The sequence below is a fragment of the Ahaetulla prasina genome, chromosome 8, assembly GCF_028640845.1.
Source record: "Ahaetulla prasina isolate Xishuangbanna chromosome 8, ASM2864084v1, whole genome shotgun sequence".
NCBI classification, from domain to species: domain Eukaryota; kingdom Metazoa; phylum Chordata; class Lepidosauria; order Squamata; family Colubridae; genus Ahaetulla; species Ahaetulla prasina.
In genome coordinates, this window is record NC_080546.1 from 62,324,294 (window position 1) to 62,341,350 (window position 17,057).

A 17,057-nucleotide genomic window follows, 5' to 3' on the forward strand; every position below is an offset into this window, starting at 1 on the left:
CAAAAAATTTGGAAGTAATAGAAGATAAAGTGGAAGAAATTAGTCAAACGAATCAGTATTTGGAAAATAAAGTGGGAGAATTGCAAAATAAAGTGGATAAAAATGAAGATCATGTGGTGGTGTTACAATATAGGGTGATGGAGAAGGCTTTGAGAATTAGGGGCCTTCAAGAACAGAAGGAAGAAGATCTTAAAAATGTTATTTCAGAAGCCTTAGCTGAAATGTTAGGACTGGACCCTCAAGATGTTGCTTTTCAAATTGATAAGGCATATAGAGTTAATTCATGGGTAGCAAGGCAGAAAAAGCTTCCAAGAGATATTGTAATTTACTTTTTGACCACCACAATGAGAAATCAGATTTTGCAGGCTACATATCAAAAGAAATTACAAATAGGAGATCAGGAGGTGTTGGTCCTTAAAGAGATTCCTGCTAAAATGTTAAAGGATAGGAGGGATTTTAGATTTTTTACACAAGAGCTTAAAAAACATCAGATTCAATACAGATGGGAGGTGTCAATTTGTTTAACAGTGTTTTTTCAGGGCAGGAGATATCGAATTGATACAGAGCTTAAAGCAAAGGATTTTCTTTTTAATGTGTTGAAAGTGGATGTAGAAGCAGTGGATAAAAGCCTTCAAGAGGGACAAATGAGAGAGGAACCTTTATTGTTTATTTTGTCTTTGGAACCATTATTGGATAAGATAAGAGAGTCAAGGGAGATAGAGGGTATTAGAATTAGAAGATATGAATATAAAGTGAGAGCATTTGCAGATGGTTTGGTGATTATATATAAATCTATCAACCTATAAATTCAAGTGTATATTTGTTGGAAGTAATTAATCAATATGGAAAGGTCTCAGGGTTTAAAGTGAATCAAAATAAAACAAAAGTGTTAACCAAAAATATGATTAAGAACCAGAAAGAAAATTAGAGGAAATAACAGGATTTGAAATTGTAAAAAAGGTTAAATATTTAGGAGTTTTTCTTACCTCATCAAATGTGAAATTGTATAAGAATAATTATGATGTGTTATGGCAAAAAATTCAGAAGGCTATGAATACTTGGAAAAAATTACAATTATCTTTGTTGGGGAGAATAGCAGCTATAAAAATGAAAGTTTTGCCTAAATTCTTGTTCTTGTTTCAGATGATACCAATAATTAAGAAAGATAAAAATTTGGAAGAATGGCAGATTGGAATTAATAAATTTATATGGGAAGGGAAAAAAGTGAGAGTTAAAATGAAAATAATGCAAAATACTCGGGAGAGAGGAGGATTAAAAATGCCTAATTTAAAATTGTATTATGAAGCAGTTGTTCTTTCTGTAATAAGTGATTGGTTTAATTTGACGGAGGAAAGGATTTTGAATATAGAAGGTTATGATTTATTATATGGTTGGCGCGCATATTTATTGTATGATAAGAAAGTAGATAAAGCTTTTAAGAATCATGTGTTGAGAATTTCTCTTCTGCGTGTCTGGAAAAAATATTATTATAAATTAAATTATAAAATTCCTATATGGACAAGTCCTCGGCACGCACTAGAGAATATAAATATAGAACAGGAACAAGAAATGATTACTTATAAAGATCTTTTATATAATGAGAGGAACCTTTATTGTTTATTTTGTCTTTGGAACCTTTATTGGATAAGATAAGAGAGTTAAGGGAGATAGAGGTATTAGAATTAGAAGATATGAATATAAAGTTAGAGCATTTGCAGATGATTTGGTTGTTATGTTGACTCAGCCTATAAATTCAAGTGTATATTTGTTGGAAGTAATTAATCAATATGGAAGGGTTTCAGGGTTTAAAGTGAATCAAAATAAAACAAAAGTGTTAACCAAAAATATGATTAAGAACCAGAAAGAAAACTAGAGGAAATAACAGGATTTGAAATTGTAAAAAGGTTAAATATTTAGGAGTCTTTCTTACTTCATCAAATGGAAAATTGTATAAGAATAATTATGATGTGTTATGGAAAAAAATTCAGAAGGAAATGAATACTTGGAAAAATTACAATTATCTTTGTTAGGAGAATAGCAGCTATAAAATGAATGTTTTGCCTAAATTCTTGTTCTTGTTTCAGATGATACCAATAATTAAGAAAGATAAAAATTTGGATGAATGGCAGATTGGAATTAATAAATTTATATGGGAAGGAAAAAGCGAGAGTCAAAATGAAAATAATGCAAAATACTCGGGAGAGGAGGATTAAAAATGCCTAATTTAAAATTGTATTATGAAGCAGTTGTTCTTTCTGTAATAAGTGATTGGTTTAATTTGACGGAGGAAAGGATTTTGAATATAGAAGGTTATGATTTATTATATGGTTGGCGCGCATATTTATTGTATGATAAGAAAGTAGATAAAGCTTTTAAGAATCATGTGTTGAGAATTTCTCTTCTGCGTGTCTGGAAAAAATATTATTATAAATTAAATTATAAAATTCCTATATGGACAAGTCCTCGGCACGCACTAGAGAATATAAATATAGAACAGGAACAAGAAATGATTACTTATAAAGATCTTTTATATAATGAGAGGGATATAAATCTTTGGATATATTAAAAGAAGAAGGGAGGAATTATACTTGGTTTCAATATGGACAGTTAAAGGCTAGATGGAAAGAAGATCAGAAAATTGGTATTATTCAAAATGAAGAAAATTTGGTTAAATAAATTAGAACTCAAATCCAAGAGCATATAAAGAGATTGTATAATGTGTTGATAGAAATAGATTCTGAAAGAGATTTAATAAAGGATTGTATGATAAAATGGGCACAGAATATTCAGGAACCAATAATGTTGGAAACATGAGAAAAAAGTTGGGTTAGAAATGTTAAATTTACGCAAGTGCAGAATTTAAGGAGAAATTTTTATAAGATGTTTTATAGATGGCACTTAGATCCTAAGAAATTATCATGTACGTATCCAGTTATGCAAGCAAAATGTTGGAGATGTAACTCTGATGACGCTACATATTTTCATGTATGGTGGACTTCTAAGAAAATTAAGTCTTTCTGGATAAGAATCTGGTGGATTATGCAAAATGTTTTGAAGAAGAAGATAAAGTTCCTGCCGCAATTTTTCCTTTTGGGAATAATAACAGACTGTACAGTGATTGAGATGAAATTGATTTTGAACTTAATAACAGCAGCAAGACTGTTAATTGGACAATATTGGAAGAAAAAAGAAGTACCTACAATAGAAGAATGGATATTGAAAGTTTCCAATTTGGCTGAGATGGCCAAAATCTCAGCCTTTTTGCAAGACAGTACTCAAGAAAAATATCTAAATGAATGGAAGAATTGGATTGATTATATTCAAAATAGATATCAGATTAAGAAATTTCAGATTGCCTTTGAATGAAGGATGTTGTTTTTTATTTTAATGGAAGAAGTCAGGTTATGTGAAAGAGAAGGATTATAATTGTGTTAGATTTTAAAAATTTAATGTATGACTGTTAGTTTATTGAACTATACCTTGTGTTTGCTCCGGGAAGTCCAGGGGGAGGGGGGTTTTGGAGGGAGGGGGGGATGGGAGGGGAAAAAATTAATTGTTGTTGTAAAACTTTTTTAATTAAAAAAAAAGGAAATGAGAGGGAGCGGATGACAGGTAACAAGGATCAAAGCAGCCGGATCCTGTTTGTACCAGTATCCCATGGCCAGGTACCCTGAGAAATATGGGGATTACTCCCAGACATCTCAAGAGTTCTCAATACATCATGGCAAGCTCCGGTTGGCTGGAAACAGACTGTTCGGAGAGGGGAAGGAGGGCAAACCCACACCTTATTTTGCATCTAGTGAATGCAGTGATTTCAGAGCTGGCTTGAATTTACTGCAACCAACACACTTAATAAAAAAAACCCTTTGGTTTAATTAAATGGAGTCAAAGGCTTTTCTTTCCTAAGGGATCAGACTGGGGCAGGTTTGACATTAAGCCAGCTCTGCAGTTGTGGTCAACCCAGAGAGGAAACCCCCTCTATCATGGGGACCATGTGAATGATGTCAGCTCAAGGAAGCGATCAGGAAGAGATTGAAGCCTGGGGGGGATGCATCCTCGAAATCCCCTTCTGGAGGGGGGGGGATGGCTGGGACAGAAGGATATATGAAGACCCAGATGGCCCCTCAGGGTTGGGAAAAAGGAAGAATGGGAAGAGAAACCCATGGGAGTGATATTCACCTGTGGGGGCTGAGGCAGCCATCCATGAGAGACCTGAGTGGAGCTGGAGGAAGAATTGAGCACAGATGAGTCAAAGCAAGAGGACTGAATGCTGGAACAAGCCATAACATTCCTGAGGGGGGCTTTTGGTAATCTCAAAGCTTGAGAAGCCCTAGCCTGGGTGGCATATCCCACTGACCAGCCAACTCCAGCCACAGCAAGTGAGGGGACAAGTATCTCTGCTGCTGCAAGGGCAGTAGCAGAGAGCCCCTTGGCAACCGCAACCACCCCAGTGCCTAGCCCCACAGCCCAGCCTGCACTGGCTGCAGGAGCAGCACCAGCAAGGTGAAGAGGATGCAAGACACCAGCCCTAGAAGCAAGGTTCAATGGAGACCCCAAGCATTTGAGGTTCTTCCTAGCACAAATTTGGACATAGAAGCAAGAATATGGTCTAGAAATAGTACTGAAGGGACTAAGGTACGATGTGTGATCATGGCGTTAGAAAGGGCCACAGCTGAATGGATGGTCAAACTCCACAACAATGATGCCCTGCAGCTGAGAAGCTTTGATCGCTTCATGGCTGCACTTCGGAAGTGCTTTGAAGGTCCTTTAGCTGATTGCAAAGCCAGAGATTGCATAAGAACCATCAGCCAAGGACACAGGGGGATGGCTGGGTGCATCCAGAGTTTCGCTACTTGGCCTGCCAACTGACTGGCCAGAAGACATCTTAATCAGATGTGATGCATTCTAAAACACCTGCATTTCCAGAAGTGCCCCACCCAACCTCCATGGCTGGTATGTCCTAACAGAGGAAGTGGAAATCCACCTGGATTGATCCAGATACCGGCCAAGCCATGGATGGCGAAGATCCCCTGCTGAAAAGAAAGAACACATGCCACGTGAGCAGCCTGGTAAACCCAGTGACCACCTCGATAGAACTGGTGGTTCAATCCTTGGAGTGAAAAGGGAGCCTAGTAGCCCCTAGTATGTCTTGGGGTGTACCAGATGCCTGATCAACCCTGCCCTGGTCAAGAAACTGGGTGTGAGACTCAAACAGCTTAATGGGCCCATAGTTTTTTGCTAGCTGGATGGTTCAGTAGCAGAGGGACAGCGACATTTGTTACCGAACCAACAGAGATGAGGATAGGCACACACACAGAGACCCTGAGCTTCATCATAGCCCCTGGAATGGAAAGGAACCTTGTGTTAGGACTGTCTTGGCTCCAGAAATGGAACCTCTGTGTGAACTGGAGGAGGGGGCTGCTAAAAATTTGGCTTGCTGGCTATGAAGAGGGAGGGGAAAGGGGGCATCAAAAACCTACCTTGAAGCTGCAGTAGGCAAAACTGAAAAGGGAGATTGGAGTAGTCACCAAAGATCAATGCCCCGGTGACTCTCGGATCCCCAAGGAGTATTGGGACTTACTGGATGTCTTCAGTGAGAAGGGGTCAGATGTGCCAACCCCACCAGCCAACTGACTGTGCCATAGAAATCCTACTGGGGGCCAAACTACCCAAACCTAAACTGTATTACATGACCCCTAGGGAATTGGGGGAATTGCAGGCTTTTATAGACAAAACCAGAAGCATGGATTCATCCAACCCACCAGACTAAGGGTGGCTGCCCCAGTACTATTTAGGGAGAAGAAGAACGGGTCCCTTTATTTATGTGTTGACTATCATGGGCTTAATGCTGTGTGTGTGTAAAATATTTACCCACTCCCCTCATGAAGGACATGCTGGCCCATTTGGCCAAGGGAAAGGTCTTCATCAAATTGGATTTGCAGGAGGCATACTACCGAATCAGGATCAAAGCATAGGATGAATGGAAATCAGCTTTCAATTGCCCCTTAGGATGCTTCCAGTTCCAGGTTCTCCCTTTTGGACTACAAGAGGCCCCTGCTGTGTTATACAGCTAATAAATGAAGCACTGCATGAACACCTGTTTAAGGGAGTGTTAGTTTACCTGAATGACATTTTAATGTATATCAAGACCATGGCAGAACACGTAAAACTAGTCAGAGCTGTACTCAAGATGCTTTGAGCAGCTGAACTACATGCCAAACTGTCCAAATGTGACACCAAAGTAAAATCAACTATCTAGGCTACCACATCTCCCACGAGGAGATAGATCCCAAAAAGGTACAGGCAATATTAGAGTGGGCTCATCCCCATACCCAGAAGCAACTACAAAGCTTTCTGGGATTTGTGAATTTTTACCGCCAGTTCATCTCCTCGTTTGCCTACATAATCCTCCCCATCACCAACCTGATAAAGTCAAAAAGGGAAGGGAAACCCAAATCCATCCAGCTGCTCAAATGAACTATGGAATGCCAGGCTACATTTGAAAATTTTAACCACTTGTTCACAGCAGAATTGGTGCTAAAACACCCAGACCCCAACATCCCCTTTGTCATTCAGGCTGATACCAGTGATGTTGCAGTGGGCGCAGTGCTTTTACAGGAAAATGAGCAAGGGGTCCTGCAGCCCTATGCCTACATTTTTAAAAAGCTAAATGAGATGGAGCAGAGGTGGTCAGTCTGGGAGAAGGAAGCCTATGTGGTGCACTGGGTTCTCTTAACTTGGAGGCATTTTCTAGAAGGAGGGAAATTCTCATTTGAAGTATGGACTTACCATAAAAATTTTGAAGCCTTTAAAGAAAGCCCAAAGACTACCACCCAAATAGGCTCACTGGGCCCAGTACTTTAACCAATTCAACTTCACATTAAGGTACCTCCCAGGGGGGATAAACTTTCTAGCAGATGCTTTATCCAGGCTGCCGCAATATAATAGTTCAAAACCAGATGTGATTAAACCAGTTATCCCCTCCAAGCAAATGGCAGCCCCAGACACTACCCGGGCACAAGCCAAAATGAAAACCCAACTAGTTGATGTTTTAAAGGGCAGTCTAAAGGCAGCTTTGGAGGAGAATGAGTAGTTCCAAAATGCACAAGGGAGAATGTACAACACATGATGATCTAGCTTGGGTGGGAGCTAAACTATATATTCTATAAAGCCAACAATTAATGGTTCTACAAAAAAGCCATGATTCAAAAGTGGTGGGGCACTTTGGCTTCATAAAAACCCTGCACCTAATCAAGTGGCAATTTTGGTGGCTATGACTCAAAAACGACATAGAGAGCTATGTGGGTAGCTGGCCCAATTGTGCCTCTGCCAACAGGCAACAAGGGAAAATACCCGGGTTTCTCCAGCCATTAGCAGAGCCCAAAGCCCATGGAAAGAGATATCAATGGACTTTATTGTAGAACTGCCTGAAAGCTCAGGGAATTCCATGATCTGGGTGGTAACTGATCTGTTCTCCAAGCAAGTGGACTTTATACCCTGTCAAAAAATCCCCTCAGCAAATGCTTTGGCTAAACATTTATCAGCTGCATGGTGCTCCAGAAAGAATAATCTCAGATCACGGAATGCAATTCACTTTGCGGCTTTGGCAGGAGTTGTTAAAACTTTTGGGGACCATTCAGGGGCTCAGCTCCTCACATCATCTGGCTACTAATGGAGGGTATGAATGGAACAATTGCATCCTGGAACAGTAACTCAAATGCTATATTAATTACCAATAGGACAATTGGATGGACCTCCTACCTTTTGCAGAGGTCACCTACAATAACTCAAGGCACTGGGTTCCCTCCATTTAAAGTGGTCACAGGACAAGACAGTATCTATCCCTGAATTACCTCAGGCCATCCCACTGACTGCATCACTGAAAGATAGGGTTGCCCAGTTACAGAACACCTGGCCAGTGGTGTTCGCCGCTTTGGATGACGCTATGGAAGCATACAAAAACAGGCTGATAAAAAGTGCATCAAGCCAAAGGACTTTAAGGTGGGAGACATGGTCTATCTCTTTACCAAATTCCTACAATCTAGATAACCATCAAAAATATTGAAAATGAAATACATTGGACCTTTCCCCATCAAGAGGATTATTAATCCACTAATGTAGAACTTGAGCTGTCAAAAATGACCAGACATATACACCCGGTATTTCACTGTAGCTTACTGAAACCAGAAATCACATCTTCCTTGCGTCCTGAATCACAACCACCTCCTGACCTCATTATGATCGAGGAAGAGGAGCACTTTGAGGTCAAAAACATTTTGGATTCTCCCATACATCAGGGAAAAACTCAGTATTTGGTAGTCTGAAAAGATTTTCCTCCCTCAGAAACTGAATGGGTCAACTCCCAACATATTAAAGCTCCCAAACTGCTTTAAAAATTCCGTGACTAATAGCCAGATAAGCCACATTTAACTGATTGCTAATTGAGAAATTTTGTGTATCTCTCTTTCCCCTCTTTTTTTTTCATTTGCAGGACTAACTTCTCTGTCAAGGGGGCTGAATGTCAGATCTGCCTGGCTTGGCTTAGGGGACCTCACAGGCATCCTGCCATAAACAGAAGAAGGGGAGAGGGAAGGATGAAAGGGAGAAGAAGGGGAGAGGATAAAAGGGGGAAAGATAAAAGGGCAATAAAGTTTTGTATGTACATGATAGGAAATTGGGAACGGGGTGGGTGGGTCGGGGGGGGGGGAATGACAGGTGAGAAGGACCAGAGTAGACAGATCCTGTTTGTATCAGCATCCCATAGCCTGGCACCCTGAGAAATATGTGGATTACCCCCAAACATCAGAGTCCTCCAAACATCTTGGGGAGGTTCGGTTGGCTGGAAATGGACTGGTCATAGGGGGAGGGAGGAGGGATGGGCTGGGGGCAAACCTACACCTTATTTTTGCATCCAGTAAGCAAGAAACTTTCAGAGTTTGCTTGACATTACTGTAAGCAACGCTCTTAGTAAAAGAACCCTTTGCTTTAATCAAATGGAGTTGAAGCTTTTTCTTTCCTAAGGGATTGGATTTGGGCAAGTCTGACATATATGGCAAAACCCTGGGTAGGGAAAAATGGGAAAAGTCAATTATTCTAAATATTTTGATTTTGGAAATGTGTAATTTTTCTGATCTGCAAAAGGCAGTGTTTTCAACAAATCAACAAATGGAGCAGTTATGTTCTTCTTTAGCATAGATTTTATGATACTTTACAATAACACTGTGATATCATTGGGTAATTTCATTTTATGTTTGCATTTAATTATAATAGATTGTATTATATGGTATTTTTTGTAAACCAGAGACTATAAATTAAACATAAACATTAGAATTACATTTTAGTACAATACTGTTAATTTTAACCCTTTACTATGAAATTTGTTAAATTATATTAGAGTCTTAAAGTGGTTGCTGGATTTGTTTAGTTTTAATTATTATTGTTCGTTTTGGTGCTCTTTATTTTTTATATTCTTCTAAAATAAAGAAAAATATTTGAAAATAAAATAAAATACAGGTAATCTTAAATTAAAGATTCCAAGCTGCCTTGGATTTTCAATTGCTAAGCAATGCAGTCATAAAGTGCGATGTTATATGATGGTACCTCTTAGTAAAGGCATCATTAAGTGAATCACCATGGGTCACAGAGTGAGGACATAACATGGCCACCATTTGTGACTGCCTGCCACCTTCCCCATTGGCTTTGCTTGTAGCAAGCCAGCAAAGAAGGTCACAAATGCAGGATACTGCAATGTCATAATTACAAGCCAATCACAATCATGGAAACATTGCAGTGGCTTGAACTAGGAGGACTAATAGTAAGTATCTCTCATTCAGTGTCATGACAAGTTTGAATGGTTGTTGAATGAGTGGTTATTAAGGAGGACCACTGGTAATTAGGCAAAGTATATCTTCTCATCTAAGACACTATGGGAGAAAGGAATTGGTAGAGCAACTGAGAATCCTTACAAAGTGGCAAACCATCTACTGGAATGTCTGAAGTGGAAGACTCTTAATGATAGAATCTCACCAGTCAACATCACCAGATTTTTTTTGGGAGGAGAAGCCAGAAGGACAAGGCAATCCAGCCTTCAATTTCAGTAACTAATTCTGTTTGTTTGAGTTCTTAGGTTTAGTAGGTTCTATATCCAGCTCAGGAAGCAAATCATGGGATGACTTCTGTACCACAGACCTTGGAGAATCAAAATGGGCTGACTGAAGGTCTGTTGACATCTTTTTCCAATTCAAATAACTTTTGTGAATTTATTCTTCTACAATCTACTTACCAATTAGATTAATGGGTAATGCCAACTCTGCAGCTGTGACAATAGCAGAAAAAATGGTGGCTGCTCCTCCCATATCTGCTCTCATGGCATCCATATTGGCTGAAGGCTTGATGGAAATGCCACCACTGGGAAAAAAATACAAGAGATGCCACAAAGATTTTTTTTTTAAATTTGAATTTATATCCCGCCCTTCTCCGAAGACTCAGGGAGGCTTACATTGTGTTAAGCAATAGTCTTCATCCATTTGTATATTATATACAAAGTCAACTTTTATTGCCCCCAACAATCTGGGTCCTCATTTTACCTACCTTATAAAGGATGGAAGGCTGAGTCAACCTTGGGCCTGGTGGGACTTGAACTTGTAGTAATTGCTAGTAGCTGTGTTAATAACAGACTGCTTAGTCTGTTGAGCCACCAGAGGCCCTTTGCACACCCCACCCCACAAAACTTTCAGTATCAAGAGAAAACTTTGCTCAGATGCCAAGCCACAATGTTTTTGTTATAATAAATGAAAAAGCATGGAAAATATGGCACTATTATTATAAATCTGACAGGGAGGTTCTACAACATAGAATATTCAGTTCAGATCTTCTGGAATAATACTGGAGAAGAATTAAAGTCCACAAGCTGAAATTGAAGGTAAGCAGAACAACTGCAATCCATCTGACGGTAAAAAAATACTTTAGCACCATGATTCCCTAATAGATGCCTATAAAGTTCCCTTTGTCCAGACTCACTTTGCACCTTCTTTCTGAAAATGTCATTGTCAGAAGCCCATTTTTTCAGCACAATTTCAGAAATTTTCTCCTATCCTGCTCCCAGGCCATGAGAGCCTCACTCTTAAGACAGGCTCAGCATTCAAAAAATATAGCCTGGTCTCCTTGTATTTCTCTTATTGATAGGATAGAGAATAATCTCTGTAATGGATTCTTCATTTAGGAGATTTATTCATTTGTATTTTTATATACAGGTGGAAAGAAAAACTTCTCAATTATTCCATGAATCCTGAATGGTCCTTCCATGATCCATATCTGAAGCTGCACAGCTTCCTCCCTTTAAGACATGAAACCAGAACTGGAAAGCTTCTTCCCCTAGAGACCACATGACCTTGGGAAGATGAATGAGCTAAAACCATCTTTCCTACAATCCCTTTCAACAGAGTTTGCATTGCATTCATTTGCACTTTCAAATTACATAACCTGAGAACAGGGGAGAAATTAAATTCTGCTCCAAAAATGCTCCTAGGAAGATGCTCACCTATCAAAAGTTATCCCCTTTCCAACAAATACCAATGGAGCTTCTTTGGGGTTGCTGCTGCCTTGGTAGTGGACTTCCAAAAAGACTGGGGGTTCATCCGAGCCTTTTGCCACACTCCAAAATGAGCCCATTGCTTGCTCCTGTATCCAAGATTTATCTCTGTAATGACAGGGAACAATTTCCATTATTTCTTTTCCAGTTACTAAAAGAGGACACAAATTGCATTCCCGAATGCCAGCTGATGGGCAAAATAATACCCCTTTTCTCAAATTTTAAGATGACAAAAAAGCAAACTCATAAAAAGAAATATATATATATTAAACAGGTTTCCCTTTTACAACTATTATGTGGAAACACTCCTCTGCAACAGTTGCTTTTACAGTATCCTTTAAAAAATTCTTTTACAGTAAAGCATGGACATTTTTGAAGGGAGGTGGTGGCTCAGGGGCTAGGACGTTGAGCTTGTCGATCGAAAGGTCAGCAGCTCGGCGGTTCGAATCCCTAGTGCTGCCATGTAAGGGGGTGAGCTCCCGTTACTTGTCCCAGCTTCTGCCAACCTAGCAGTTTCAAAAGCACGTAAAAATGCAAGTAGAAAAAATAGGGGCCACCTTTGGTGGGAAGGTAACAGCGTTCTGTGCGCCTTTGGTGTTAAGTCATGCCGGCCACATGACCATGGAGACGTTTTCGGACAGCGCTGGCTCATCGGCTTTGAAACAGAGATGAGATGAAACTGCCCCCTAGAGTCGGCAACGACTAGCACGTATGTGTGAAGGGAACCTTTACCTTTACCTTTTATGGACATTTTCATGAATGCCTTTGGCAACAAGTGACACCATATTGTCCTTCCTCTTTGCAGGGACTCATAGAAAGATGTATACCAACAAAACATTGTTCTCAAACCAATCAAATAGCCAATTTGTTAGGTCTGTACTAATTAATTGTACTTTTTGTAATTCCTGTATAAAATACCTCCTCCCCTTAATTAATTTTCAAAGTACAGGTAGTTCTCAATTTATGAGCAGGCATTTAGCAACCATTCAAAGTTATGATAGTCCTCCATAAAAGCAACTTACGACTCAATTACAACGTTCCAACGGATGCCCCACATCCAGTCATATGACTGCATTTTTGCTGTTTAGTAACTGCCCACATATATGGTCATTTGCAGCATTCCACAATCAGGTGACTACGATCCACATTTTTGCTGGAAACCAGCAATTTATTTCCAGTTTCATCACTTAATGACCATGGCATTTACTTAACCTGTGGCAGTTGCTTAATGATCACCACAAAAATGGTGATAAAAACCACAGGTCCAGTCAGATGGTGACCTGCTGTCAAGACTCCAACTAATGAACTTAAGCAAATCAGAACTCTGAAACTTGGCCCCTTCTCAAAGGTTTTCTTGAGGGCATCATATCAGCACAACTTCAATGGAAAGCCAAATCTAAATCTTTCCTGCAGTTTCAGTATAATTAAACGAGGAAATAACCTCTATCCCCAAGTGTCACAGGTCACGTTGGCTAATTACGTTAACTGGTGGGCTCTCCTTTCCCAATCTTATCTGTTAGTGGAAATGACCTCAGTTCTCATGAGAAAGCTCTTTGTTGTATCTAATAATGAATTCCAACCTCCTTCCCCTCTTCCCCCATGTGGCAACTGAGGAACAGAGAGATGGCTGAGGCCAGGTTCAGTTTGAAGTTGACACCTGCAAGCTCCATTAGCATTGAAAGTAAAAGATTACCTGTATTATCTTGAAGGTTTCCTTCTACAAAAACTCTAACCAACTGTGTTGTAAGCAACAAAGCTCAGAAGATCTGTCTCCCTTAGTTATATTATAACTGGCATGTAGGGATTATTTGGAAACAGCATAATTACAATGCTTTGGAGAATAATTTGACTCCCTCTTCTTTCTTTCTTTCTTTCTTTCTTTCTTTCTTTCTTTCTTTCTTTCTTTCTTTCTTTCTTTCTTTCTTTCTTTCTTATTTACATTTTTATACCGCCCTTCTCCGAGGACTCAGGGTGGTGTACAGCATATATAAAACATAAGTACCAAAAAATTTAAAATACAATATTCATTAAAAATCTAATTCGATAGGCTGAATATTTAAAATAAGTGTATAAAATTTTAAATGAATTAAACCCCTTAAAAACCCCACTAACAAACCCACAATTAAAATTTAGGCCAGCCCTGCTTGGTGAAAGAAAAAAGTTTTGAGCTCGCGCTTAAAGGTCCGAAGATCAGGGAGAAGACATAGCCCCATGGGTAATTCATTCCACAGGGCCGGAGCCCCCACAGAGAACGCTCTTCCCCTGGGGGCCGCCGGCTGACATTGTTTGGCCGACAGCACCCTAAGGAGGCCCTCTCTGTGAGAGCGCACCGGTCGATGAGAGGCTACTGGCGGCAGCAGGCGGTCCCGTAAATATGCCATGGAGCACTTTAAAGGTGATGACCAAAACCTTGAATCGCACCCGGAAGACCACTGGCAACCAAAGCAGCCTGCGTAGGAGAGGTGTTACATGGGAGCTACGTGACGCTCCCTCTATCCCCCGCGCGGCTGCATTTTGTACCAGTTGGAGCCTCCTGGTGCTCTTCAAGGGGAGCCCCATGTAGAGAGCATTGCAGGAATCCAGGTGGGAAGTAACGAGGGCATGAGTGACTGTGCATAAAGAGTCCCGGTCAAGGAAGGGGCGCAACTGGCAGATCAGGCGAACCTGATAAAAAGCTCCCATGGCGACGGCTGTCAAACGGTCTTCTAAAGACAGCCGTGCATCCAGGAGAATGCCTAAGTTGTGCACCGATTCCCTGGGGGCCAACGATTCGCCCCCCACAGTCAGCAATGGAATTAGCTGACTGTGCCAGGACGCTGGTATCCACAGCCACTCCGTCTTGAATGGGTTGAGTCGGAGTCTGTTCGTCCCCATCCAGACCCGAACGGCCTCAAGGCACCGGGTCATCACATCAATGGCTTTGTTGGGGTGGTTTGGGGTGGAAATGTACAGCTGAGTGTCATCAGCATACAGTTGACAACTCACCCCGAAACCACGGATGATCTCCCCCAGCGGCTTCATGTAGATGTTGAACAGGAGAGGATTGACCCCTCTCCTGCCCCTTTGTGGCAGCCCCTCAAATACTGGAATACTGCTATCATGTCACCCTTAATTCTTTTTTCTTTAAGCTAGCCAAACCCAAACCCTGCAGCCGTTCTTTGTATGTTTTAATTTCAAGGCCTTTGATTATCTTAGTTGCTCTTCTTTGAACTTTTTCCAAAGTATTGTGGTCTATCGGCCACCGACCCCTCTGGCTGCCAAATTAGATGAGGAGGTAGAGTAGGAGTCAGGGCCAGCATCAAGGCAATCTGAGAATTCTGAGGGGGAAGAGGGAATGGAACTGTTAGAGACAGAGACAGAGGTGGAATCTGGGCCATCCATTAGCCCCCAGATGGAGAGTCAACAGCCCCCAGGTCTGGAGGTGGCTGATGGGGAAGAGGAGGGTCCTGTGCCTGACGCGCAGATGCGCAGAAGGCAGAGGAGAGAAGTGGGACTTTATGGTCTGGTCCTTGGGATAGAACACCCACCAGTGCTAGCTAAGCCCCACCCTAGCTCTGGGGATAAAACACAGGTGGCGGAGATGAATAGGTATGGCAGACAACTATTTGTCTCCCTGTTGATCAGCCACTGATAGTCTGAACTTCTGAATCCTGTCTGGAACTGTATTGAAATTCTTTCTTGGAATCTGCAGTGCTGAGAGTCGGGATGCCTTCGGAGTGTGTGTGTCTCTGCTGCTTTAAAAAGAGTGGGTGTACCTTCCAGGACTTTCTTTGCAACTGAGAGAAACTCCTCATGTATTGGAGCCATTTCAGGGGGAAGGGGAGCGAGCTTCACTTTCCACAGGCACTTAGATACTTCATTAGCCTGCTGATAGAGAGACTCTTTGTGAGGTTTGCTGGCGCTCCTAATAAAAGGAACGTTTAGTTTAAAATCATATGCTTATCGTGCTTGGGTACCAGGTCAGAACACAAAGTCTCAACATATTTTTTGTAGTATGGTGACCAAAATTGGTTGCAATATTCCAGGTGAGGTCTTACTAGGGTTTTATAAAGTGGTACTAGTATTTCATGTGATCTTGATTCTATGCCTCTATTTATACAACCCAGGACTGTGTTAGCTTTTTTGGCTGCTGCTGCACATCACTGGCTCATATTCAAGTGCTCATCCACTAGGATTCCAAAGTTTCTCTCTCAGTTACTGTTTTTGAGCCAGGTCTCGCCAAATCTGTACTTATAACTTTGATTTTTCCTGCCTGAATGTCAAACTTTGCTTTTCTCCACATTGAAATTTATTTTGTTGGATAGGCCCCATTGTTTTAATTTGTCAAGATCTTTTTGGATCCTGAGCTTGTCTTTTGGGGTGTTGACTATTCCTGCCAGTTTAGTGTCATCTGCAAATCTGATGAGTTCCCCTTCTATTCCCTCATCTAAGTCGTTTATGAAGATATCGAAGAGTACTGGGCTTAAGATGGAACCTCGTGGTACCCCATTGCTTTACTTCTCTCCATATGGATGTAGCACTATTAAGGACTACTCATTGTCAGCCAGCTACAGATCCATCTGGTGGTGATGTTGTCTGTTCCACATTTTTCTAGCTTACCAAGAAGTAGGTTGTGGTCCACTTTGTCAAATGCCCTACTGAAATCTAAGTATATTATGTTCACAGAATTTTGCTGGTCTACTAATTTAGTGACTTTATCAAAGAAAGAAATAAGATTGGTTTGGCATTTTTAACAAACCCATGTTGGCTACTAATTATAACTTTATTTGCTTCTAGTTGTTTGCAGATCTGTTTTTTTATTATCTTTTCCAGGATCTTTCCAGGCATTGATATAGACTGATCGGTCTGCAGTTTCCTGGGTCTGTTTTTTCCCTTTCTTGAAGATGGGAACCACATCAACCTTTTTCTAGTCCTCAGGTACTTTCCCAGTGCTCCAGGATTTTTGAAAGATATAGTGCAATGGTTCTGAGATAACATCTGCTAGCTCCTTCAGAACTCTGGGATGTAATCTCTCAGGTCCTGGTGATTTATATTCATCAAGGTCAGATAGGTGTTCTCTTGTCATTTCCTTGCTTATTTTAATTTTTATTCCTAGTTTGTCTTTTGCAGTAATTTTTTTGGTACATTGGGCTATAATTTATTTTTGCGTGAAGACTGATGCTAAGAATGTGTTAAGCAGCTCTGCTTTCTCCCTACTGTCTGTTACTTCCTTGCCATCTTCTCTCTTTAGTGAACCTACTGTTTCCTTGACTTTTTATTGTTATTAATATGTTGAGAGTTTTTTTTTATCCTTGACTTTTGTTGCAAGTCTTTGTTCATTATGAGTCTTTGCTTTCCTGACTTATCTTTGCATGTTCTGGCTATCTGCTGATAATCAGCTTTAGTTAAGTGTCCCTCTTTCCATTTTTTGTACTTGTCCCTTTTGTCTTTCAGTTTATCAGAGAGAGATTTGTGCAGCCAAGATGGT

General features: G+C 40.6%; 1 protein-coding gene across 4 annotated transcripts in view; it reads right to left on the reverse strand.

Moving 5' to 3' along the window:
* Positions 1-17,057, reverse strand: part of LAP3 (leucine aminopeptidase 3) — an 85,612-nt gene that overhangs the window by 16,086 nt on the left and 52,469 nt on the right. For all 4 annotated transcript variants that reach the window (XM_058193768.1, XM_058193769.1, XM_058193766.1 and 1 more), the window contains 2 exons: positions 11,540-11,698; positions 10,283-10,407 (listed from right to left, as the gene is read on the reverse strand). In XM_058193768.1, coding sequence (XP_058049751.1) covers positions 10,283-10,407; positions 11,540-11,698 — 284 coding nt within the window. The remainder of the gene's footprint in view (positions 1-10,282; positions 10,408-11,539; positions 11,699-17,057) is intronic.